This window comes from Psilocybe cubensis, chromosome 13 (assembly GCF_017499595.1).
Source record: "Psilocybe cubensis strain MGC-MH-2018 chromosome 13, whole genome shotgun sequence".
Classification (NCBI taxonomy): Eukaryota; Fungi; Basidiomycota; class Agaricomycetes; order Agaricales; family Agrocybaceae; genus Psilocybe; species Psilocybe cubensis.
In genome coordinates, this window is record NC_063011.1 from 126156 (window position 1) to 151265 (window position 25110).

The 25110-nt window shown below is 50.9% G+C and overlaps 3 protein-coding genes across 3 annotated transcripts; 1 reads left to right on the plus strand and 2 right to left on the minus strand.

Moving 5' to 3' along the window:
• Positions 1-1124: 1124 nt before the first annotated feature.
• On the minus strand, positions 1125-2083 carry JR316_0012776 (putative secreted protein; the record flags this gene model as incomplete). The annotated part of the gene is made up of 8 exons (XM_047898395.1): positions 1125-1154; positions 1217-1356; positions 1403-1459; positions 1518-1575; positions 1627-1669; positions 1721-1829; positions 1891-1952; positions 2004-2083. 8 exons carry the CDS (start codon positions 2081-2083, stop codon positions 1125-1127), a joined length of 579 nt encoding a protein of 192 aa, XP_047741943.1.
• A 4499-nt stretch (positions 2084-6582) lies between these two features.
• Positions 6583-7394, minus strand: JR316_0012777 (Heat shock protein 60, mitochondrial; the record flags this gene model as incomplete). The annotated part of the gene is made up of 3 exons (XM_047898396.1): positions 6583-6845; positions 6910-7142; positions 7198-7394. The coding sequence occupies 3 exons, from the start codon at positions 7392-7394 to the stop codon at positions 6583-6585; spliced, it is 693 nt and encodes a 230-aa protein (XP_047741944.1).
• A 6382-nt stretch (positions 7395-13776) lies between these two features.
• On the plus strand, positions 13777-24756 carry JR316_0012778 (uncharacterized protein; the record flags this gene model as incomplete). The annotated part of the gene is made up of 5 exons (XM_047898397.1): positions 13777-13810; positions 13902-15763; positions 15859-19378; positions 19623-22579; positions 22744-24756. The coding sequence occupies 5 exons, from the start codon at positions 13777-13779 to the stop codon at positions 24754-24756; spliced, it is 10386 nt and encodes a 3461-aa protein (XP_047741945.1).
• Positions 24757-25110: the final 354 nt, after the last annotated feature.

Here is a 25110-nt window from a genome sequence, read left to right on the forward strand (position 1 = left end):
TGCCGAACGGCCGATCAGTAATCATGCTCGCTAGAATCCCCCTATTTGTATCAATTTCTTCCAATATGGCGCGTACTCGTGCGTTAGAGAGACAGCATGCACATAGATATTAGCAAATAAGGACAATAATCTCACTTCCTGGGAAAGAATGGCAATTTTCTTCATTAACAATGCAAAAACGGTCGACGAGCAAACAATTGCAATCATGTCGCAAACTAAGATCGGAAATCACGTCGATTACGGGCTGAGAGGCTTGCTCTAGATGGGTGTGATTGTTGACAGAATGCGCACCTTGCCAGGCATTGGGAAACATAGCTGAAAACGCGCGCAAAGAGGAGACGCGCCGCGAAATAAAGACGCGTTTCGACGCGTCAAAGTTCCTTGACTACGCCGTTGCTGCGGTCGGCATGTTGGCCGCTTTCAAGCTCATTCAAACTCAGAAAGGCACACCAACAGTATACACCCGTCGGCTAAACTGTTCCACATGGTTTTAAAAAGTAAACAGCATCGTAAAAAAGAGAATTGAGTAGAACTATTGCCCCCAAGTCAACCAGTTATGTAACTGCCAGACTCCATTTTTGATTGCTAGCTTTGGGACTTGAAGACTATTCACGGTCCACAGAGACTTACTGGGTCTTGAGTGACAAGGTAAAGTGTGACCCAAAAAACATGACAGTTAACATGACAATTACATGACAATTAACATAGTACAATATTATGGCAACAACCTAGCTAACATGTTAGATAGCCACATGACAGTTAGGTGCCCATCGTGTTATCAATGTCTCGCAGCCGCGCACAGGGTGCAAGTTGCTTCCTTTTGCTTCCCCACGCGGTTCACTGAGATTATGTGAAATTTATTCCATTGTACTTCTGATTAACGGTGTACATTGTAAAATGACTCTGTTTGGATTTGCACCCCTTTTGAAAATCGAGGTACATGGGCGAATGAGCAACTAAGCGGTCTCCGATCCGTTTATTGACAAGGGTACTCCATATTATGCAAGTCAGCCTTCATATTCCACTATTCACTGACATTTATACGCATACAGAATTTTTTTTTCAGAATTATGTACAGTCCTTTTTCCACTCAATACCCAAATATAAACAACATGGTACAAATTTTAACAGGCCCTCCAAACGAAGGCGCTTTCCTGATGAAGTAAAAACGATCAATTAGTACAATAAAGAGATAATGAAATGAAAAATGACTTACTGGAAGATCAAAGGAATCAACGGTAAAATATCCGGCTTTTCCGCCAATGACACGAACAGCGGTGTTTACATTGACTAAAGAAGTTTTACCGCAGGGGCTCCAGACAGCAGGGGCCAATGCGGTGTTGACGTTTTTCGAGCCTTTGAACACTTAGAATTAAGTTGAAAATCAGTTGGAAACGCTTACCGCTTGTTGTTCCATTGATGAATCCGTTTCCGGTGCTTCCTTCGATGCTAGCTTGGACTGTAGACTTTGTGTGAGTATCTTTGTCCCCTCCTGTTATAAATGACGGGTGACTCACAGTAATATGATGTCGTATAGGTTGCAGAAGCGCCTGAGGCTAGTTGGTAAGCCACATGCTGGGACAAAATTTAGAAGGCAAGTTCATGTTCGCTGATAAAGTTACACACATATTTAGCATTGTTGAGAGCAAACTGATAGCCAGCAGGGACCCTAACATCATTCATAAAAATCAAGGCAGTCGATGAGTAGTAGGGTGCTTACTGAACATTGAAAGTCGCTTGACAGTTCTTGCGACTGTCGCTGTACTTTGTTCCAGGTCCGGATGTAGCGAAAAAGTTGGAGTACACCAGGACAAGTGCCTTTCCAGTCTCTGTGAATGCCCGAGTGTCAGATATGTAAAGTAGAATAATGGATGTATATACGATATTTACCTGAGATCAATGCCTTTGCTGTACCAGGAGGGCATCCCGTCCCTGCAACAATGTAGTCCGTCCTGTATATATTAAATGAGCATTTACTATCTGATTATCATGATGCAACATACACTGCATAATCTTGTCCCAGCGCAACAACGGCGTAACCGAGGCAAAGAAGGATGGACCAGAAGGTGATACGGAAAGACATTTCGAGTCAAGGGAATTGAGTTCGCGAAGAAAGAAGTCAAGAATTTCGAGATTTTGGGGAATCGTTAAGAAGCTGTCCGTGTTTTTTACCTTTATTTTTAGACGGTCTGAGAAACCCGGCTGAGTCTCGTTGAGCATTGAAATCCATTAACTAAGAGTGATCAACCAGGGACAAGTCACATGGAGTGTATTGTCTGTATATTACTTGCGAGAATACGCGGCAGGGACAGAAGCACATGAAGCGGCCATCTAATCTGCGACTGAGGATGGGCAAAGAGTTTGTTTTGTTCGGGTTTTCTTTGGGAGGCTTTTGCCGAGGTTGCGGTTAGATCTAGACAACAAAAAAGCTTGGCACTTGATAAGCATAGACGCCGAAAGAAGCATCGAAGCTCGAAGAGATGACAAGCCAACGCGTTCTGTCAACATTTCTGTCAGATGACTGAACCTGTTCATACGAGCAGGTCTTGGATCGCGCTCGCGACGCGTGTTCTATTCTTGTTCATGCAGCGTTGTAAGATCCTTGTAAGGCATCATTCATACGGTGTATCAAGACGGAATATAATATCTGTGCGGTTTGCGTGATGCGCCGCTTTTCGTCCACCGGGTATAACTGAAATGGAGAATTATTTCAATATTTATTCGAAGAATACCCGACTTTACGATGAAGACGCGTCGAGTTGGGAAAGAAGCAAACTATGGGGACTTTGAGGTGCTTTAGAACATTCTGATCTTTTAGAAATGGTGCCATATGGTACGTATTGTAGACCACTTTGGGTCTCATCGCATCGATATTTTTTACATTACATTTAATTTTTCACATTAAATCATAAATTTCAATTATTCAAACAAGGGGAAGGACCGAGGGAGCTTCTTCATTTTCGAATGGCAATCTTACTGCTCCCCCACATTCTCCCCTGTGTCTTGCGGAGCACTTGCTCATCTTCCTGCACGTTAATCATGGAGCAGAGCTCAACATACGCGCTCCCGAGCAGTTAGCGCTCAGGCAGAAAGTATATCCTGACCCTGACGATCTTGATGTCCCACGGTCTTCGAGTACGGGCGCCAGGTCACACCTTTGTCTATGGGCTTCAAATCGTCCCTACAGACTCTGGAAACTATCAATATTTCGCATTCAAATGGCCAAATAGAGACCAATGGTAGATGGAACATTGAAGTGGTTGGATTAGCGTGCACCTGGACGTGGTGATTGGCCATGAAGATTCAATTTTCCCTCTCGTACCACCATGTAGCAAAGCTCCTGTCCTGTCTCGTTCTACACCTTGTATGCATGTTGGGCGTAATCATCGACAATTAAATATGTTAGTCAATCGCCTATTCGTGACCTGGAGATCAACATTAAGAGAACGTATCAAAAATCACCTGATCGTTGCCTTTGTGCACAAGTGCTTCTTCTATATCCACTGGTTGCCCTTCAAAGTACTCAATCAGGAAATGAAATTGTTAATCCTTTGAGTAAGATATAGCTACGATAATGGTTAGTATGAATGTAAGTTTTGAGGGATAGCGGTTCCTATTCGTTAACTGCAGGCTTGATAGATGGGGTAGCAGGGTAAAAGACCATATTGTAAGCTAGGTGATTGCGAACCAAGTATTCCAAAGGCCTTATGAGTTATCAATAGCTCTCCTGTGGAGAATTAAGGGAAATACAGACATCTAAGTCAACTCAAGAGTACAATGAGAATAACTCTCATGAAGTGAAATGACCAAACTTTTAGAGACTTGCATTAAATTAAAGATGATGACACTATAGAATCGTGCAGATTAAATACAGAAATTGTGTCGGAACCGAAGAAATAGATTCATCTATAAAATCGTCATTACCACTCAGATTAACTTTACTCTATCGACAGATCTTACTGCACAGGTCCGAGGTCCGAGTCTGCGAGAGAAAGGCCGTGTAATCTAGGTCCCAGTGTCTGAGTGAGATTTATCTGCCAATAAGATTCAGTGCACAGATTTCAGAGAAGCACAGGCGCATGTGGATATTTGAATACATTTAAGACTGCCATATTGCGATCCAAGGATCCTTTCCTATCTGCTTATTCGATTCATTCAGTCGGTTATCATCGATGGTAGCGCGCACCTAACGGAAACGGAAACGGGAAGCAGGAGAGATGAAAAGAAGGAAGGGGTAAATTTTAGAAGTAGTTACACATTCTAGTGGGGAAAGCCCCACCACTCGGGCTCTGAGGTACAGGACGTTGGACGGGCTTCCATTGAAATGAAGAAGTTGGTGCCCTTGGACATGGCCGGAACCGTGATCCTTTAATGACTGCGATAGAGGGATGGTGAAGATTGTCACTCTTTGGATTTACTATGGAGAATACTTGGCACCGCACTAAACACAACGCTGCCCTGTTGCGGGGTGGAGCCTCAAATGCTTATAACGTAGTGGTTGTGTTTGCTGCAGGCAAGTGTGTGCCGTGATAGCCGTGTACCGTGAGAATATGTCTCGTCGCGGCAATAGCAAACTTTCTTTCTTACAGCTAAGCTGCCTTAGGCTTCTTGACTGCTGAAATATTTCAACTACATTTCTTTCACAAAATATTACGGATTTATAACCCGCGTCGTATCTTTCATCCTGTAAATTGCATGAATACAGCAGTCGCTTCGATGCCGATGGATGTGGAATGCCGAATTCACACGATCAGCAGCCGGCACGGCATGAGTACAAAGACTGACTGCATTGCTTGCACCTAGATTGAAATACATTAGGTTGGAATTTGGCGCAGAAACGTCTTTATAGGTAATTATCTGAAGTTTAAAAAGCTCTAAAAACACACCTATAGTCTTTCTGATGACCATATGGCAGTCATTATCAGTAGCGTATCTTCTCCCTCAATGATTCAACTTATCAATCATCGTAAAAGCATGTTTGACGTCACATTGTGAATTTAAAGAGTTCTCCTCTGCAGAAACACTAATACTGAGGCGCTATAGCCTAGAGGTACGAGCAGCAGTTCCAGCACCCTCCGGGACTATCCACAAACGCAAACGAATCGCCAACACACTCGGGCGGGGAAGCGAAGCATGCCTTCGTGCAAGTCATGGGGCGGTCGGGGTCGGGGGTGGTGCAGCAATTTGCGTTTCTCCAGCAACCGGGACCACCTGCGGGCGCGAGGCCCGCGGCGCAGGTGGGTGGGGAGGGGTAGCAGTCGCGGGTGCAGGCTGTTTCAGTTGCGGTTGTTGGAGATGCGGATGTGAGTGTCAGTGAAGTGAAGATGAGCAAGGAGGCGAGGAACGTTGGGTGTTTCATTATTGCTAAGGATAAAGCTTGTGATGTTTGAATGCTTTCTTATTTGATGAGCTTTGTGTCAAATGTAATATTGCGAAATGTGGAATTCGACTCACTGGTGTCGCTTGAGGTCAACACTTGGGAAAAAAGTCGCATCTTCTAAGTCATTTTATGTTGGATGGTGATCCTCCTTATCATCTAGCCCCCTTAATTATCAGGTAGACGGGATTCTTTCTGCTCACCGTGCCTACATAATACAACGGCCATAGATTCTAAACAGTCACGATCACCGTACATTTGAACAGTCAATTCGCGTGAACGTAAGTCTTGTTTAATAGGTTTTAATCTCATTATTAAAAGCTTCTGAAAACATGTATTGTGTATTTGTGATATTCAACAACGGAACGTGAACTATGATAGAACAAAAAGACAACCGCCCCGATTCCATTTACTGCGGTTTACAGATCAACACGCAAGTCCATACGTAGTAGTCATCAACTAAACAGACAGTAGATTACAATGCAATGTAAACCAATACAATAATTTTTTAGTCTTACAAATCCACCCAATTTTCGGGGCCCGGTTTACAATGTAAAGCAAAAGTTTTATTAGGTTAGAAAGTGGTCATAATTATTCAATTTAAATTTTTATTCATTTGAGTAAGTAGTAGGGACATGTGGGCATCTCACCCCATTTATGGGTTGTTGGGGCAATGTGTGTACATTGAAAGTGCATGCAATATCAGACTAGTGTGCATGCACGTTCTCCTTCCCCACCTGCAGACCAGTGCAGCGTGCCAAGGATGGGGTGCTGATACCCATCAGACGATTATAAAAATGAAACAGGTAAACACTTGAGGAGTAAGAAGACGGTTGGGGAGGGCATCTGGAGGCGCGCGCCAAGAGTGTGCAGGAGACTGGTGGCAAATGCGGCTGCGCAGTCTTGTAAGTGTGCGTTGGCGAGCTAGAGACGGGTAAATAGAATGTTATAGAATCAAGTTAGTAAACAACTTTTTGATAGTAACAAATACTTAATTTAAAAAAAAGGAAAAAAATATGACTGAGCGGGGGAGTAGTGGATAATGGATCGATGCAAAATAGGAAAAATGCAGAAATGCAGAATGCGGAAACATATGCAGAAAAAAGCAATGAGAGAAGCGTGATAGATGCAGCGAGGGACGAGGGATAACAAGGGTTGGAGGAGGAGGTGATGAATAAAACAAAAACCACAGCTCACCTTGCCCTCTAAAATCCATCCATGCCACCCATACCACCCATGCCGCCCATACTACCCATACCTCCAGCACCCGCCTTCTCCTCCTTGGGAGAATTGACGACGCACGCCTCGCTCATGAACAGCAAGCTGGCTACGCCGCTTGCATCCACCAACACCGTGCGCACGACTTTCAAGGGGTCAACGATACCCTCGCACACCATCTCGACGTACTCGCCCTTGGCGGCGTTGTAGCCCCAGAAGAACTTGTCTGCGCTGCCGTAGCCCATTGGGCCTGTAAGGAATGTTAGATGGTGCAAGAAGTACATTGTGAATAAGACCACTTACCCTGGTTCAACAGCACACCGACGGTGCGATTTCGGCAGTTGTTGTGATAGTTTTGGCGTGTGCAAAGAGGAAAAAGACAACGCGGTCAACGGCGGCCTGAGACCCACGGCGCAGGTCCATGGGGTTGCATCCAGCTGCGACGTTCTTGACACCTTCTGAGTAGATGGCACGCGCAAGAACAGTGGCGGTTGTCGTGCCGTCTCCAGCAATCTTGTTTGTTTTCAATGCAACATCTTGAATCAGGCTGAACAAATCTACTTAGCGCTTTGCACAAAAACAACAAAAATGAAAAGAAGTACCGAGCGCCCAGGTTCTCAAACTTGTCTTTGAGAGTTATAGACTTTGCAACCGTCACACCGTCTACCAACAACCAGACCCTCGTCAGCAAACAAGCTGCCTCTCCCAGAACCACGGAACACGCACCCTTGGTGATTTTTGGTCCACCGTACGCCTGCTCAATGATCACATTGCGACCCTTGGTCCAAGTGTCGCACATCGACGCAACTATCCGAGCTATGTGAAATAGGTGCCAGCGGTTTTGACTTGGACTCAGACTCGGAGATGTTTGTCAAACACGATCAGCAGATGTCGGAGCTTCAAAATCAAATCAAGCGGAGCCTGAACTCACTTGAAGTCCCGTTGCAAGCAAATGATCACGTCCACTTTGTTTACTTTCTTCCAACCACCACCATCCTCTGCCCACGGATATACCTGGGGGCAAGGTACGTGTATTCATTGTGATGTCTCCTTCTCAAACTAACATCATACAGACCTTCCTTTAACCAAAACAAGTTAGTAGATTATACTTTTTTGGTGAGTAATAGATGATTCTCACTCGGTGCTCATCAGTACTCACCACATACTAGGACCAACTATCTTGAACACTTGGGATGAAGGGTCAGTATTTTAGTCTCTATTTAGTGTGCTTTACACTACTAACATTACTTGTGAAAGGTCCCGGACAACCAGACACTTGGATACAGACTTGAAAGCATGTACATGTAAGTATATGCGCTTTTTATTGGTTTTTGATTCATTTTTTGATGCATATATTTTGCTCCTCCTTTGCCCGTACCACTTCAGCTGTTCCAAATGCTTGAAGCTGCCTTTTCCCGTGCGTCTTCACCATTCACACCTTCTTTGTGTCATTGAGTGTAGGAATTGTCAGCTTCAGGTTCTGTTTTGGTGTTGAGGGTCTGGAGCCGTGCACGCTAGCATGCGGGTTCAATGTGTCTTACATATATAGTTGTACTATTTTTATGAATAAATAATCTATTTTTCATTATGATTTTTGTGTGCTCCAAAAGGCATTACAATTGCAATACCCAAAAATATTGTAAACCTCAAATTAATTTATTCACACTGCAATATTTCCGTTTTCTTACAACATTTCAAGAGCGTTGTAATGCAGTGCGAGAATTTCGAAGAAAAAAATATTTTATTGGGTTTACAATGCTTTGTAATCTACCCGCACTTTTTATGATGTAATCCTATGTGTATCCACGTATCCAATCCATTCCGGAGATTCTTTCATTACACTTTGTAATCCCTCCGCAAACATCTGCATCGCTCCACCGACGTTGTAGGAATTACCTGAAAGTAGTACTACCAGATGACCTTTTATTCTCCAGGGCGCCGTGCTTGGCGGACACTGGATGCAGAGGTGGGTGCGAGCTTGGGTTTTGCTACTGGGTCAATCCTTTTTCTGCACACACGTAGCTGCAGGAGTACTTCTGGGACGGTTTGAATCCTTTACATAGGGGTGTAAAATGCTGCTTGGGCACGCAAGATAAAGGAAATGCTCCGCAGTAGATACCATTTCCAACATTTAGGTTGTATGTCGTATGAGGCTCGGAAGTGCTCCGCTATATGATGGGATAGAAGAGTCCTGATTTGAAGCTAAACTGCGTCCTTGTTTGGTGAATTGGTCACTTTAAGGTGAATATTACGGTCAAACAAATGGCATTTCATTTTCAGAGGAATTAGTAATACTTACCGATTTATTAGTAAACAGCAAATCCAAGTGTCCATCAAAGTCGATACAAATTACCAAAGTAAGAAAGAACCGGAGTAGTAGCTTCGTCTGCTTTTTGATACTTTGAGACCCAATTCAAAATGTAGTTGATTTGAGGGCTGAAATGGGAGTTTCATTGGCTCAGCGTCTGCACAGTGATCTCTGACAAATATTATTTCTACGTTATGACCCAATTCAAAATGTAGTTGATTTGAGGGCTGAAATGGGAGTTTCATTGGCTCAGCGTCTGCACAGTGATCTCTGACAAATATTATTTCTACGTTATGAGTAGGCTATTACTACTCTGTATGTGTTGCGGTCGGGTATGGTGGGCCGTATGTGGCGACGCTGTCAAGTTTCAACGACTCGTCCGAGGGGTTAATAGAATATAGTGATCATTGCTGACAGCATGTTGTGTGAAATCATAAACTTATGTGAGTCATTTATGCGGTTACGGCATTGCGTTGCGTTTGCTGTGTCGAGAGCCCATGTTTGTGTGTGAGAAAAGTTAGAGTTAGAGAGGCAGCGTGTTCTGTCCTTATCACAGTTTATAACTGTTCAGGATTTTGGAGGGTATTATGCGTGGTGTCTGTGAGAGCGTAAGTGTATGGGTAAATGGAGAAGACTATCGTCGGACTTGAACACTGGAAAATCTGAAAAAGGACATATATCTAATTGTACATGAATAAGGGTCCAGGAAGGATATGTGTGAGAAAGGATTTGAGTCTTGAGGTCTGAGGTCTGAAGGCCACCTCGGAGACCGGCCAAGCACGAAGGTAAATTGAAGGTCGTTGATCGATCATACGTTGTCCTGGCCCTGTTTCGACCATTGGGGACTGGTTGCAGTGCACACCAATATTGCTGGTCTATATCCTATGTGCGCATGCTCCGTCACAGATTGACTCTGAACAATGATAGTGATAATAATAACGAGCCAACTACACTCTTATCTGGCCAAGGATATTCTGGGAGCTTGTCGTGCTCATGTCCAGTCGTGACATTGAATTTGAAGTCTGACATGCTTCAAGAGCGTGTATGCACTCCAAAAAGGCTAATTCGGGAAGGGGGAGGACATATATGGGTGTGATCATCGCGAAGGCGGGTTCAATGTGACAACAGCATTCTGCCTGTCCTGTCTTGAGGCTAAGTGCACTGAAACTTGTGAAACGAGGTACTCTTCGGTTGCCCGTGCAACGCGTTCGCGTTGCATGTATATATGTATTCCGAGGAAAAAGGCAAGGGTCGCGCATTGTGCGATGATCGATGCGGGACGCGCAAGCTAGGTAAATCCCAACTACGACCCTGGATACACGAGCAAATGAATGAATGAATGATTCATATTGACGATTAATGAATACGGATGTAACGATATGAATTTTTTTAATCAATTTATCCGGTGACGGTACCTTTGCCTCGCAGGCTCGCTGCGGCGGCATGGTCGGCACGCGCCAAGCACCTAGCTGAATTGGGAAAGTCAATTACAGAATTTAATAGGAGTGCGAGCGCGGCATGTTCGGCGCCACGTGCGACGCCACGGGTACGCGACTCCTTACACCCCTAAATACCCAGAGAAGGTAGCGTACAATCATATCATACACCACAAGAAACGACAATACGCACTTCAGCGCGCAGACACGGCGTAGCGCCCCGAGCACCGACACGCGTGCGAATATGAAGAGTTAAATTTACAAGTAATGAATTTAAATTTAATTGGGAGCTGTGATGCTGATGTTGTTGTGATGTGATTTTGATGTGTGTGTGTCACCCCGTGCCCGTGCCTGGGCTCCTCTCGCTTTTTCGGGGCTGCGAGCCGTGCCGTGCGTGCGTCGTGCGTCCCGTCGTGACAGGCTGGAGGCTTTTCTGCTTTTTGCCTTCCTCACTCACTCACTGTCTAAATCTGTGAACGGTGGCTAGGATTTCAGGGTCTTGCACGCTGTTACTCCTTTCTACCTTTGTCTGTCTATTAGCTACACGAACGCGCCGTCTGGAGTCTTAGAATCTCCTGGCCGTTTTTTTTCGCTTTGGGTTTGGGTTTGAGAGTGAGTGTGGGATTTTTTGGTGAGATTGGGTTGGGAGGCTGAAGGTGGTATGTCTAGGTGCACGATTGGGTTATAGGACACTGGAAGTGGGATATTGGATACGACGGTAAGATTGGAACGGAAACAGGAACGGGAAACAGGGAAAATTGAGTTTGGGTGTTCCGGTGTAATCGTCAGGGGTCGAGGTGCGTAAGCGTGTCTGCCCCCCCTCTTTTCTGCTTTCTTTTTTGATTGTTGTCTTTCTCACTCTCTCGTTGGATTGTCGTTGTCGTTGTCGTTGGCGTTGGCGTATCATTGTGTATGTGTCTGTGCTGGCGTCGCTCGTTGTAACCTTTGTGATATCGCGACTTCACTTCGTCTCGTCACACCGACCCGGTGCACTGCCGCTGCTGTTGCTTTGATAGGAGTCCAAGGTCGAACGTCGAGTTTCCGCAGGAGTCGGTATCGCGCTGCTGCGCACTATCACTATCACTATCATACCAACCACACCAACTGCTAAACCACCATACCATACCACTACCACAGCACCGAATTCAGCGCACGAGGAGCGGGGACGGTGTACCCGCACATCACATACATCACAGCACATATATTACACCGCGGCGCAGCGCAGTGCAACGCAACACAAACGTTCCGCGCACATCAATCTACGAGGACGAGGAGGATAGCAAGGCGGAGACATCACATTGATCATCAACACCACCGACACCGATTGGCGGTACATCGTCATCATACCGCCGCCACCACCACCACACACCACACCTGCTGTCGACCGTGGCCTAGAACGCATCTATCAACCTGATTCATATTCCTATTCACATACATAACGCACATCTCACATCTCACATCACAACATTACACGCACCGACATCCAGGATTACACATTCAACATTCGATAGCATCTCAAGCGCGGCCGTATCTACAACTACAGCTACAACTATATCTACGATTGTAACTACACCTCCACCATACCTGCGGCAGCGACGTAGGATATAAAGAAGACGTGTGTGCGTGCGGACGATGCAGCACGGACACGGTCATTCAGGAGGTGCAGGAGGACTTTCAGGAAGAGTAGGAGGAGGGGGAGGAGGGCGGATGCAGAAAAGGCAGATCAGACTTGCGTGTCGGTTCGGTGGGTGCTTTCTTTGAATTTCTTTGACTTTTTTGGGGGGGTTTTGCTTCGTTTTCTTGTGCGGGTTTCGTGTTCGAAATTTGGAGTTTGGATTTTTGGTTTGGTTTTGATGATTTCTGGTTTCGTTTTGGTGTTTGGCGGTTTTGGATTCTTTATTTTGTGTGTGTTTTTTTTGTAGTTCTTCAACATTCAACTCGGACCCCGTTTCTCAATCTTCAATTTTCAATGTTGGTCGTTCCTCATTCCTCATTCGTCGTTCTTTGTCCGTCATATTCCACGCGCCCCATTCCGCGTCGGCATCGACGTCGTCGAATTCGAGTTGGCGCTGCGGTCTCTTTTCACACTTTCTATCTTCTTTACTTCTTATTCTTCCCTTTTTCTCATTCTTCATCTTCTTGACATTCTTTTGTTCTTCGTATGTTTTTGTTCTTCGAATTCTACTCTTCTGCCCTTCTGCCTCTCTCCTCTCTCCTCTCCTTTTTTCTTTCTTTCTTCTTTAAATTCCCTCCTATTTTTGCACTCTCGCGCACTGCCGCGATCCCGCATTCACAATACCACATCCCAAAAAAAGCAAAATGGCGTGCATGCGGTACGCATTCCTCGGTCGCGTGTCATCGGTCGTGTGGATGATGGATAGTGGGTGGAATGTGTTCCCGTATCCCGCGGTACCACCTCACCTCATCTCACCTCATTACATCTCATCTTGTTTCGTTTTCCCTCTTTTTATATCATTTTGTGTTTTTGATGGTGCTGGTGATTTTCTGGTGTTGGAGGTCGTGGGGTTGATGTTTACGTCCGCGAGCTCGGTTCGTCGGTTCGTCGGTTTGATGACGATGACGATGATGTGGATGTGTGGGGATGTATTGTGTGGGGTCGTGGTTGGGGTAGGTTGGGGTACGCCTCGCGTTGCAGTGCAGTGTGTTGCATCGTGTGGTTTTCTTTGCTTCGTGATTGGTTTTTTTGATTTTTTGATTTTGTGATTGTTGATGGTGCTGTGGATTTTTTTCGTTTTTCGTGATGATATTTTCCTTTATTCTTGATCTTTTTGGTGTTTTTTTGTGGCGTTTTTGATGATGTTTTTTTTGGTGTTTTTTTTATGATGATGATATTGGATACTGATGATTTTCTTGTCTTGTCTATTCTATTTACCACCACCACCACCTGCTCCTCATCCGTATCTGCGTTCATCGTCCATGTCGATATCGATATTCGTGTCTGTTGGGCGCTCGACAATTCGACGACTCTCCCGTCTTCCTCGATCCATCCTCATCCTCTTGTTTCATGTGTCGGTTATTTTCAACATCAACTCGTTGACTTGGCGCTACTTTATAACGCGCGTCTCTGGGTATGGATTTTTGATCTCGACTTGGACTTTGCTTTCCACTTTGGGCTTCGATTTCGACTTGGGTTTCGAATTTGACTTGGGCTTCGAATTTGATGGACTCCGCTCCGCATGTGTACACGCAAAAACGAACGCGAAATTTAATTGTAAACGGGACTCGAACGCGAATATACAACACACAACACAATGCACAATACACAATGCGCCATGCATAACACATATCATACAACGCGATATATAACAACTCCAAACGCCCTCATCTCTCGCGTCGCATCTCACCCACCTCTCTGTCTTACATCCAATCACTCTTAAAAATCACGATAACGACACATACACAGTCTCATACGACCAATGGCTCCTCACGCACGCAGACACCGAGTGGAAGGTGCGCCATGTCAAACAGCTGATCCTCGCGCGGTGTTTCGGGTTAGCGTTCGATACGCGCGCGTTGGTTCCGCATCCTGTTCCTTTTTCAGGTGCGAGTGCGGGTGGCGGGATGAAGGCGCTACCTGGCCCTGGTCCTGGTATGGAGAAGGGGAGCGGGAAAGGCAAGGGACGCGCGGGGGATGAGTTCGGGTACAGCTCGTACGGCGGTGGCGGATATGGATATGGTGGGTATGGTGGGTATGGATATGGGTACGACGACGACCCTACGCTCCCGCGCCCGCCTAGTCCTATCACGTTCGCGCCTGACGAGAGGGAGAGGCCTGTGTCGCCTATTTTGTTCGCGGCGCCGTTTGACCATTCGTATGCGGGTGGGAGTGGGAGTGGGAGTGGGACGGTTAGGAGGAAGAGGAGTGCGGGTGTTGGGTCGGGTGCGGGCGAGGAGGGTGGAGGGGTTGGAGGTGGAGAGGGCGAGGATGAGGGGGTAGGAGCAGGAGCGGGAGGAGAAGAGGGAGGAGGAGCGGGAGTGGGAGGAGCGGGAGAGGAGGAGAGAGAGGGTCGGGATAGGGATAGGGACGATGGGTATGATGAAGACGACGAGTGGGATGATGCAGAGGAGGACTGGGATTTGGATGTTGACGTCGGCGGGGAGGGCGCGAGCGCGAGCGCCAGTGCGAATGCGAATGCGAAAGAGGCGGACGCGGACGCGGACGCGCCGCCGCCCGGTGGGAGAATTGGGCCTGCGCCGATGCCGGTGCCGGTGCCGGTACGCGCGCCGCTCGCGGGGGCAGGGGCGCAGCAGAATGGAAATGGGAATGGGAAGAAGAAGAAGAAGAAGGGAAGGTTTAATCCGCTTGCGCTTGCCAAGATCGGCGGCGGCGGCGGAGGAGGAGGAGGGAGTGCTGCTGATGTTGTACCGTACAACCCATCCGCCGCGAGCGCAGCGTCGACATCCACAGCTCTCGTCCGACACACCTCCCATGCGCACCCACTCACACAGCAGCACACCACCCACGCGCACGCGCACGCACCAACCCAACCCCCCCTCCCCTCCCCACCGCAAATCGACACCTCCCCCTACGTCCTCATCCGCTTTTCAACAGGCCAGATATTAGAAGACGATTTCGTGCTTTCGTGGTATGGGATCAGGTCGGATGAGTTGGTTGAGCTGCATGCGGCGCGGAAGCCTGTGTCGTTTGCGATGGGTGTTGTGTTGCCGCGGTTGTTGGTTGATCCGGGGTATGTCTCTGGTGCGTCGGGTGCGTCTGCGGGCGCTGGAGGAGGAGGAGGAGGAGGAGGAGGAGGCGGTCTGGGCGAGGGAGGTGGTGATAAACCAGGTGGTGGTGAGACAGAAGGCGACGGCGAGAACCCAGATGCAGCCGCAGGAGGAGGAGGAGGAGGTGGTGGTGGTGCAGGTGCAGGTGCGGTCCCAGCACCGCCAACCACAATCCCCGCCGCATACCTCTCGCGCGACCCCTGCCTCACCCCGCTCCCGCGGCACACCCTCGCGGCGTACGCAGCGCCCTTCTGGGAGGGGTGGGTGCGCGCGCTGCGCGTCGTGTGGCAGGCGGAGGTGCCTGCTTCGTCGGCGGGTGCGTTGGTCGTTGCTAGTGGTGGTGGTGGAGGCGCTGGGGGTACCGGTGGGCTGGGTGGTGGTGGTGGTGGGGGAGGGGGAGGGGGAGGAGGGTTGATTGGGCCTAGTGGGATGCCGAATGTGCAAGGAGGGGGTATGGCGGGGGGTATGGCGGTGTTGGTTAGAGAGCAGGGGGTGTTTGGGGATGCTGCTGCCACTGGTGGTGGTGGTGCAGGAGGTGGTGGAGGAGGGGAGAGGGAGAGGGAGAGGGAGAGGAGGAAGGGCGAGAAGGGGAAGCCGAAGGGTACGCAGCGTCTTGAGTGGCGCGAGCGGTGGGTTGTGATTAGGGACGGAACGATTAACCTGTGTAAATCCCGCGAGGTGCGTTTGTCTTTAATATTATATTATATTCACATTCTACTACGCACGCGAATGCTAACGACGGTATTGGTGTACGGTGTACGGTGTATATCTAGGACCCGGAACCGACACACTGTCTCCCGCTAGCGAACCTCACGTCCATCCGCGATGCGAGCCATCTGGTTAATACGCTCCCGCACCCGCATCGTCTGCGCAGGGCGGATGTGTCGCGCGATCGTCGGGAGTATCGCGAGCGCGAGCGGGATAGGGAGAGAGATTATAGAGACCGCGATAGAGAGAGAGACCGTGATAGAGAGAGAGATAGAGACAGGGAAAGGGATAGAGAGAGAGACAGAGACAAAGAGCAGCGCACGCGCAGGAGCACATCGTTGCCGCGCAGCAGCACTAGCACAGCTACGCCGCGCAATCCACAACCGCACGCTCATGCAGGTGGGAGTGGGAGTCGGACGCTGCTTGGCGAGTCCTCTGCGTCATCGTCGCTTGGCGCGGGCGCGGGCGTGGGCGTGGGTGTGGGAGTATCGCAGGCGCTCGTCCTGCGCGATGCGTATTCACGCACCCGAACACACGCATCCTCCCACGCGTCGAGTCATCTGCAAGTGCACCATCATCATCATCATCAAAGCGCCGAAGACGCCGCGCGCAGAAGGGCAGAGGAGGATCTGCGCATGATTGCGGAGCGAGAGCGGAGGAGGAGGGAGAGGGAGGAGGAGGCGCGGAGCGCGGAGTATTTGCATCAGTGGGATCGGATTAGTTTGTTTGGGAGTAAGAAGGAGAGGGAGAGGGAGAGGGAAAGAGAAAGAGAGAGGGAAAGAGAAAGAGAAAGAGAGAGGGAGAGAGAAAGAGAGAGGGAGAGGGAACGTGAGAGGGAAAGGGAAAGGGAACGCGAGAGGGAGAGGGAGAGGGGTAAAGGCAAAGCCAAGGAGAAGGAGAAGGAAAAAGAGAAAGAACGCCGCCGCCGCTCGAAATCGCGCTCGCGCTCGCGCTCGCATTCGCGCTCACGCTCGCATTACCTGCACCACCCTTCCCACGCGCATGGGCACCGAAGTGGACAGGGACATGGATATGGGTATGGGAGAGCGCGCTCGCATTCGCCGCCGAGGTCGAAATCGCATAGTCGTGCGCAGGGGTCTGTGTCGCATGTTGGTCTCGGCGGCGGTGGTGGAGGCGGCGGTGGTGGTGGGGAGGGGTATAGTGGGAAAGGCAAGGAGCGCGAGCGGGATTATCGTGAGCGCGACAGGGATTACCGCGACCGCGATAGAGAAAAAGACAGAGAAAGGGACCGCGAAAAAGAAAGAGAAAGAGAAAAAGGAAAATCTAAAGGAAAAGCGAAATTCGACGAAAAGACGTATATCCCTACGACGCGCGAGGAGGCGGAGGCGGCGGGTATGAAGATTGTGTGTGCAAAGTTCCGGAGTGTGCGGAGTGCGGCTCCTCCTTCCTCCTCATCCCATCCCTCTTCATCCTCGCAATCCAACGCCAACGCCAACGCCAACGCCAACCCCCAAAGCAAACCCGCACAAAAACCAAAACCCAAATACACACACACAGGCCCAACACTCGCCGGCCCACCTCCACCCCCGCCTCCCACACAGGCACAGGTACCGATCCCGGTGCCGGTCCCGGCGGACTGGTATAGTGTGGGGAGACCGGGGCATCCGTCGCATCCTGCGCATCGGGAGCATGCGCGGTGGGTTAGGGAGGGTGGTGGTGGTGGAAATTATAGAGGGGAGGGGAAAGACAATGATGTGAAGGAGGGCAAGGAGAAGGAGAAGGAGGGCAAGGGAGGGGGAGGGGGAGGGAGTGCGCCGAGGAAGAGCTCGTTACCGTCGCTTGCGCTCACGCTGGGCGGGGGGTTGGGGAAGGATAAGAGCAGCTCGCAGAGTCTTGCTGCTGCTGCTGCTGCTGCTTCTGCTTCTGCTGCTGCCTCTACTTCGGGTGCTGGGACGGGGAATAATAATCAGACGATGACGGTTGGTATGTATACGCCTTATCACCACCCACAGCATCACCAAGTCCAAGTCCAAGGTCACGTCCAAGGTCAAGGCGGCCCGACTGCGACCACCACCACTACAAATACAAATACAAGTGCGAGTGCGAGTGTGAGCGCGAGTGCGATAGCAGCTGCGAACGCCGCGGCAGCTGCACTCGTTGCTGGACCGAGATTCGGATTTGGGAGTTTGTTCGGTGGGGGGTCTGGTGGGCGCGAGAAGGATCGCGAGCGGGATCGTGATAAGGGGAAGGGGAAAAATAAAGATAAAGACAAAGAGAGGGAGGAGAGCGAGACGGATGATGTGTATGGGATGAGCAGGAAGGAGAGGGAGAGGGAGCGGAAGGCGCGTGAGAAGCGCGAGAGGGAGAAAGAAAAGGAGAGGGAGAGGGAGAAAGAGAAGGAGAGCGAGAGCGCCGGTGGTGGAGGAGGAGGGCTGAGCTGGAAGTTGGGCAAGAAGAAGAGTGGGAAGATCGGCGAGAAGGAGAGGGAGAAGGAAAAGGAGAAAGAGAGAAGTAAAACGTCGCTTGCGCTCTCGAGTAGTACCACGCTCGCTACGCTCGCTACACTCGCTGTGCCGTTGACTCCGCTGCACACTTCTGTGGAGAGCGGGTATCCAACGACGACGACGCCGACGACGCCGAGGGAGTATAGAGGTGGAGGGATGGGGATGCATCAGCCGAGTTTGTTGTCGATTAATACGGTCGGGACGGCTGTGAGCGTGGGTAGTGGCAAGGCGGGTGGCAAGGCGGGTAGGCAGGCTTCGGCGTCGGCGTCGGCGGCTGTGGCGCGTACGGGTGCGAGAGAGTCTGTGTCTGCTTCGGAGGCTGAAGGAGACGACGAGCGCGCCGACGCGGATGATACAGACACCGGCGCTCAGGACGACAACGTCGGCGCCGCCCAAGCCCAAGCCCAAGCCCAGGACGAAAACGCAACAGACAACGACACCGCAGCAGACAACGACAACGAGAACGAGAACGACAACGCAGACGACAACGCAGAAGACAACGCAGAAGACCCAGGCTCAGACTCAGGCTCAGGCTCTGGATCGCTCTCGTCGCCGATCTTTGCACATACGCCGGATGAGTCTGAGATTAGCGATTTTGAGATTGGGGGTGGGCGTGGACATGGGTATGGAGTGAGGAGGTGGGAGAGGGAGAGGGTTAGGGAGCGCGAGCGGGAGAGGGAACGTGAGAAGGACAAGGAGAAGGAAAAGGAAAAGGACAAGGATAAAGAGAGAGAGAAGGAGAAGGAGAGAGAGAAGGAGAAGGAGAGAGAGAAGGAGAGAGATAGACGCTTTGGCGGGCCCCAGACGATTCCGAGTGCGGGGTGGCATCAGGCGCAGGAGCGGAGGAGGAGGGAGGAGAGGGAGAGGGTGCGGTTGAGGGAGGAGGCGGAGCGCGAGGAGAGGGAGCGGGAGCGGTTGCAGAGAGAGGCGGTGGAGGCTGGTGTGGGTGTGGGTGGGAGGGCGCGTGAGGGTGATAGGGAGAGGGAACGGGAGAGGGAGAGGGAGAGGGAGAAAGAAAGGGAACGCGAGAAGGAGAGGGAAAGAGAGAAGGAGAGAGAACGCAGGAGGAGAGAGGATGAGCGCGGCGAGTGGATTGTGCTTGATATGGGCAGCGACGTCGGTAAGTTTTGTCGTTTCTTTATTCCTTTTTTTTTCTTTTTTTTCTTGCTTTTTTACGTTTCGGATATTCGATTTCTTGTTCTCATTCTCATTCTCATTCTCATTTTTGTTTTATTTTCGTTTTCATTTTATTTTACTTCATCTTTTTCATATCATTGCTTTTTTCTTTTTTTAAATTACATTCCAACAACCTCACCACTTACCACCTACCTACTCACTCACCCACTTTTTTTGTTTTTAAACAGCATTCAACAGCATCCTCCGCGTGTTCCACCGGTACTTCTCCCACCCGCTCACATCTGCATTTGTCCCGCCTTCAATGGCGCAGGCGGCAGCTGAGGCGCTCGAGATGGAGTTTGAGCGCGAGCGTGAGCGCGAGCGCGAGGCTGAGGCTGAGCGGCAGCGGCAGCGCGAAGTCGAACGTCAACGCGAAGCTGAGCGTCAACGCCAACGTCAACGCGAAGCTGAGCTTGAAGCGGAGGTAGAACGGCAGGTCGAGGTGGATAGGGAGAGGGAAAGAGAAAGAGAAAGGGAGAGGGAGCGCGCGAGCTTGGATTCGCAGTTGAGTCCTACGACCAGCTCGTCTGTTGGTCATGGTGCGTTTGCGTTTGCGTCTGGAGGGGATGTTTCCTCTGACGCGGAGAGCAGTCTCCATGGGCATGGGAAGGAGAAGGCGCTGGAGAAAGAAAAGAGCAAGGAGAAGGAGAAGGGTAAAAGCAAACACAAATCGAAAGGCAAAGGGAAAGGGAAAGAACATGGGAAGGACAAGGACAAAGGCAGCTCGGCGCAGCCTACACCGCAAACGTCGGGCGATAGGTTGAGGCAGGATGCACAGTCGTACGAGCATCACACTGCGTCCTCCTCCCAATCCCAATCCCATGGCCAATCGCAGTCTCAATCGCAGTCTCAATCGCAATCACAGTCCTACCTCGACTCCCCGCTCTTAACAGCTTTCACCTCCTCGCGCCGACACACACTCTCAAGTTCAGGTGCAGGTGCCGGTGCAAGCAACGTGAGTTCAAGCACCGGCGGACCAGGTGCGGCGCCGGCGCTGCCGTACCCCGAATGGCGCCATGCGATCATCGCGCGCGCGCAGCGCGTTGGGCGGAGGGATGAGGCGCGGGCGATAGATTATGTGCTTGCTTCCGCTTCCTCCGCTTCCGCCTCTTCCTCGTCTTTCCCTGCTGCCTCCTCCTCTAACCCCGCCAATGCTGCTGCTGCTGTGGCGGAATGGACGAGGGAAATCGACTGGGGCATCTTAATCGCACGCCATAACCTCCGCGAAGAGCTCCGGAAGAGGGAGGAAGAGGAGGAGAGGGAGAAGTGGGAGCGCGAGGCGGTGCGGTGGGCTCGTGAGCGGGAGGAGGCGCTGAGGAGGATTGCGGTTTTGAGAGGTGGTGCGGGTGCGGGTGGGGGGTGGTTGGAGGACGTGGAACTGAAAGATGGTGATGGGGATGTGCAGGTTGAAGTTGAAGTTGAGGAGGGGATGGTGTTTGCTAGCGGCGATGAGGTGCGCTGGGGCGACGACGATGACGACGATGACGATGTTGACGAGCAGGAGGAGAAAGCAGACGGGGTGTCGGTGTTAAGCGTAGGCGCAGGTATGGGCAGCAAGGAGAGGGAGAGGGATGAAGGACGGAGGATGAGCCAGGTGTCGCATGTCTCGACGCTGAAAGCGCTCGAGATGAATGCGGCTGCTGCTGCTGCTGCGTCGTCGTCGTCTGCGCGCTCGACGTATTCGGGGGATGTGGATGTTGATGTTGATGTGGGTGTTGGTGGGGTGGTTGGTGTTGGGTCTAACGTCAACGATAGCGCCAACGTCAACAATCGCAAAGATGAAGAGGACCAGGCAGAAGAAGAAGAGGGTGAGGATGAGGATGAGGCAAAAGAAGAAGAAGATGATGATGATGATGTCGATGTGGATGGAGACCGCGACGAGCCGGAGATATGGGTCGACGCGCAGGGCGAGCAGACAGAGTCAGAGTCGGTCGTTGGGTACAGGGACGACGCGTACCATCCGCCTAGTGTCGATTCGCATGGTGCTGCCTCGGGTGCTGCGCGGGTTGCGTTTGATCTTGAGGCTCATGTGAAGGCGAAATCGAAATCCAACTCCAAATCCAACTCGGACGACGTCGAAGGCGATGGCAACGACAGCGATAAATCCAACTCCAACTCAAACGCGGACTCCAGCTCGAACTCGAACTCGGATTCATCAAAAGACGGCGCGCCGCTAGGCATGGAGAGTATGATGGACGACAGCGAGGAGGAGAGCGAGATTGAGTGGGTTGCGTGGGTTACGGATTTGCCGAGGCAGGATGCGGTGGCGAGGCGGAGGAGGGAGGGGAAGAGGCGGGAGAGGGAGAGGGAGAGGGAGAAGGAGCGCGAGAAGGAGCGTGAGAGGGAGAGGGAAAAGGAGAGGGAGAGGGAGAAGGGTGCGAGTATGGCGCATGGCATGTTCTCCAACCCCTTCGCAGCCACATCATCCGACCACACCCAAGCACAATCCAAATCCAAATCCAAATCCAAATCCCAAGACACGAAAGACGCGAAAGAACCAACAACATCGACATCGACATCGACGTCCTTCGTCCCGCCCACTTCACCAGAGGACGAGCGTGCGTTCTATGCTGATGCGAGGAGAAGACTCGAGCCGCGTGCGATTGGGCGCGCGAACCCGCCTCCTTATTCCTCCTCCTCCTTTGCGTACTACTCGTCCGGGGGTGCGGGCGCGGGCGCGGAGCAGGGACTGTTCGACCCGCTCCAGCCGTATATCAACCAGTCGGCGCAGCAGCAGGCGGCGTATCAGCAGTACCTTGCCGCGCAGCAGGCTTCGTCCGCTCAGGGACAAGGACAGGGACAGGGAGCAAGTGGTGGGTATAGCAATTATAATTATAATAATGTGCCGACGCAGGTGAGAGTTGAGGAGAGGGTTGTGCGGAGCAGATGTGTGGATGTGGGTGTTGGGTTGATGGTTGCTGCTGTTGGTGGTGGTGGTGGTGGGGATGGGGATGAAGAGGAGGCAGAGGATGGGGATGGGGTTGGAGAGGTGGGTAAAGGAGGTGCAGCTGAGGAGGTGGAGGGCGAGGATGAGTATGGTGGGTTGGAGTATGTTGATGAGCCGGAGCCGCAGGAGAGTGTGGTGAGTCTGAATCGGACGTTGAGTTCGCCTAGCTCGAACGAGTCGTTGGGGTATCCGTTACCTGTAAGTGTTCTTTCTTTCTTTCTTTTTTTTTTTTTTTTTGGACTTTTCGTTTTTTCGCTGTTTTGTTTTTATATTTTTTTTGGCGTTTTTATTGCATTCACGAACTCGTTTTCTGACTATCTCTCATTTTCACGTTTTTTTTTTTTTTTTTTTTTGATGTACAGGCGTCGTCTTTAATGCAACTCTCATCGCCAATCAGAAGCACATTCACATTCTCCTCCACCACCACCGGTACCACCGCTAACAACAACAATAACACCAACACCGCATATTCCAACGCAGACGAACCCGAACTCGACTTTGACCCGCTCATGCTAAGTAGAGATAGGCGATACCGTCAGCTGCAGATGCAGCGCTATCCCGCTCCCGCTCCTGCGCCTGTTCCTTCCCCTGTTCATGGGTCTGGGTCGACGGCGGGGTCGGGGTCTAACTCGAATGCGGGCTCGACGCCGAATTCGAATGCAGGGTCGGCTGTTAATTCGCCTGTGGGACTTTCGCGGGCGGCGTCCAAGACGCGTGGGCACGGTGCTGGTCACGGGCATGGATTTGGGCACGGACTGGGATTTGCGGGGAAGAGCCAGCAGCAGCAGTACCAGCAGCAGCATCATAGTCGAACGCATTCGCGCTCTGTGTCGGGGATGGAGGCGTTTATGCCTGTGCATGGTTCTGGTGGCGGTGCTGGAAATTTAGGTGCGCAAGGGCAAGGCAGGGCGGGCGCGGGTGCGGGTGTGGGTGAGCCGCGGTTGTATCATTCCGCGTCGATGCCTTTGAATCAGGGCGGTTCGGGTGCGGGTGTGGGTGCGGGTGTGGGTGTGGGTGTGATTTCGGGTGTGATTTCGGCGTCGCCGCCGCGGTCGAACAATTCCACGTCTTCGACTTTGGCGTCGGTAACGGCAACGAGTGGACAAGACAGAACGCCCGCTATGCGTATCCCTATCCCTATCCCGAACCCTATTCCCTCACCAATCGCCATACCCAAACGTCAAACCCAGACATACAATCAAAACGAAATGGGAATAGGAGTGGATAAACCGATTTTATCGCCGAAGCAGATAAGCGAGATTGAGGAGGCTGTTGAGCGCGAGGCGCAGGAGAGGGAGAGGGAGGCGAAGGAGAGGGAGAGGGAGAAGGCGAATGTGGGTTTGGGTTTGGATTGGAGTCAGGGTGTAGGGATGGGGATGCCGCCGCGATCGCCTAGACGCGCGAGCTCTGCTGGGATGAGTGCGGGTGTTGGTGCGGGATCGCCGCCGCGCGCTGGTGCTGTTGGACTTGGTACAGGTGTGGGGTCGCTGGGTAGATCCGCTAGTGTGCTTGGTTCGAGTGTTGGTGCCCATAGTGGTGCCCATAGTGGTGCGAGTGGAAGTGCGAGTGGAAGGAACGTGTTGAGGAAGAAGACGAGCGATGTTGTGCTTGCGCAGCGGGATGGTGCTTCTTCAGCTGTAAGCGCGAGCGCAAGTGCAATGGCATCTACGACAACTACAACTACTACCACCATCACAGCGAGCTCTGGATCAGGGTCAGGATCGGGTTTGGGCGCAGGGTCAGGATCAGGATCAGGGAGACAACAAAGACCTAAACTGTCACTACCGCTCCCTTCTGCGTTGGCTGCTATGGCTTCTGCTTCGTCGGGCGCAGCTATGGGTATGGGTGGGGGTGGGGGGTCGTATAGCGCTTATCCGAGCTCCAGCATGGGTATGGGTATGGGTGCGAGCTCGAGTTCGTATGATATCCATTCGCCTACGAGCACGACGAATGCGAACGCTTCGCATGCTTTCCATGCATCTGCGTCGGGTGTTGGTGTTGGTGCTGGTGTTGGTGTTGGGTCTGGTGCTGGTGTCGGGTCTGGATCTGGATCTGGATCTGGATCTGGATCTGCTAGTGCCGGTGGTGGTAATACATTGAATGCGAACACAGCTACGGCTACGGCTACGCAAGGAGGAGGAGGAAGTGGCGGAGGCGGTGGTGGTAGTGGGATGAGAAATTCGATTTTGAGAAGGATGAGGTCGGGGTCTAGTTTGCGGAGGCAGTTGCGCGGCACAGGAGGGGGAGGGACAGGAGGGGGTAATGAAGAGGAAGTTGTGCCTGTGCCGCTTTCGCCTACTTTTGCTGGTTCTGCTTTTGGTGAGGGGAGGGAGGGGAGGGAGAGGGAGGGGAAGAAGGGGGTTTGGAAGCGGTAGGGAGGGGTTGAGGAGGGGGTGTTTTGGGTTTTTTGTTGGTTTTGGTTTGATCTCACCTCACTTCACTCCACCTGTCCTCCCATCTCAATTTTTTGTTTTTTGTTTTCTTTTTGTTCTATGAACGAACGATTGGATGCATATTTTAATTGATAGTTTTACCTATATTTTATACTTTTATTTTTTGATTTACCTTGGTGGTACTACTAGTACTACTGATAATAGTTTGTCGGATGCGGATACGGTTACCCCCTCTCTCTCTATCTTCTTACTTTTTTTTTTCTATTTTTCTGACATCTTGTTCCTTTTTTTTTTTGTTCCCTCTATTTCCACTTGTTTCTCTTTTTGGTCGGTTGT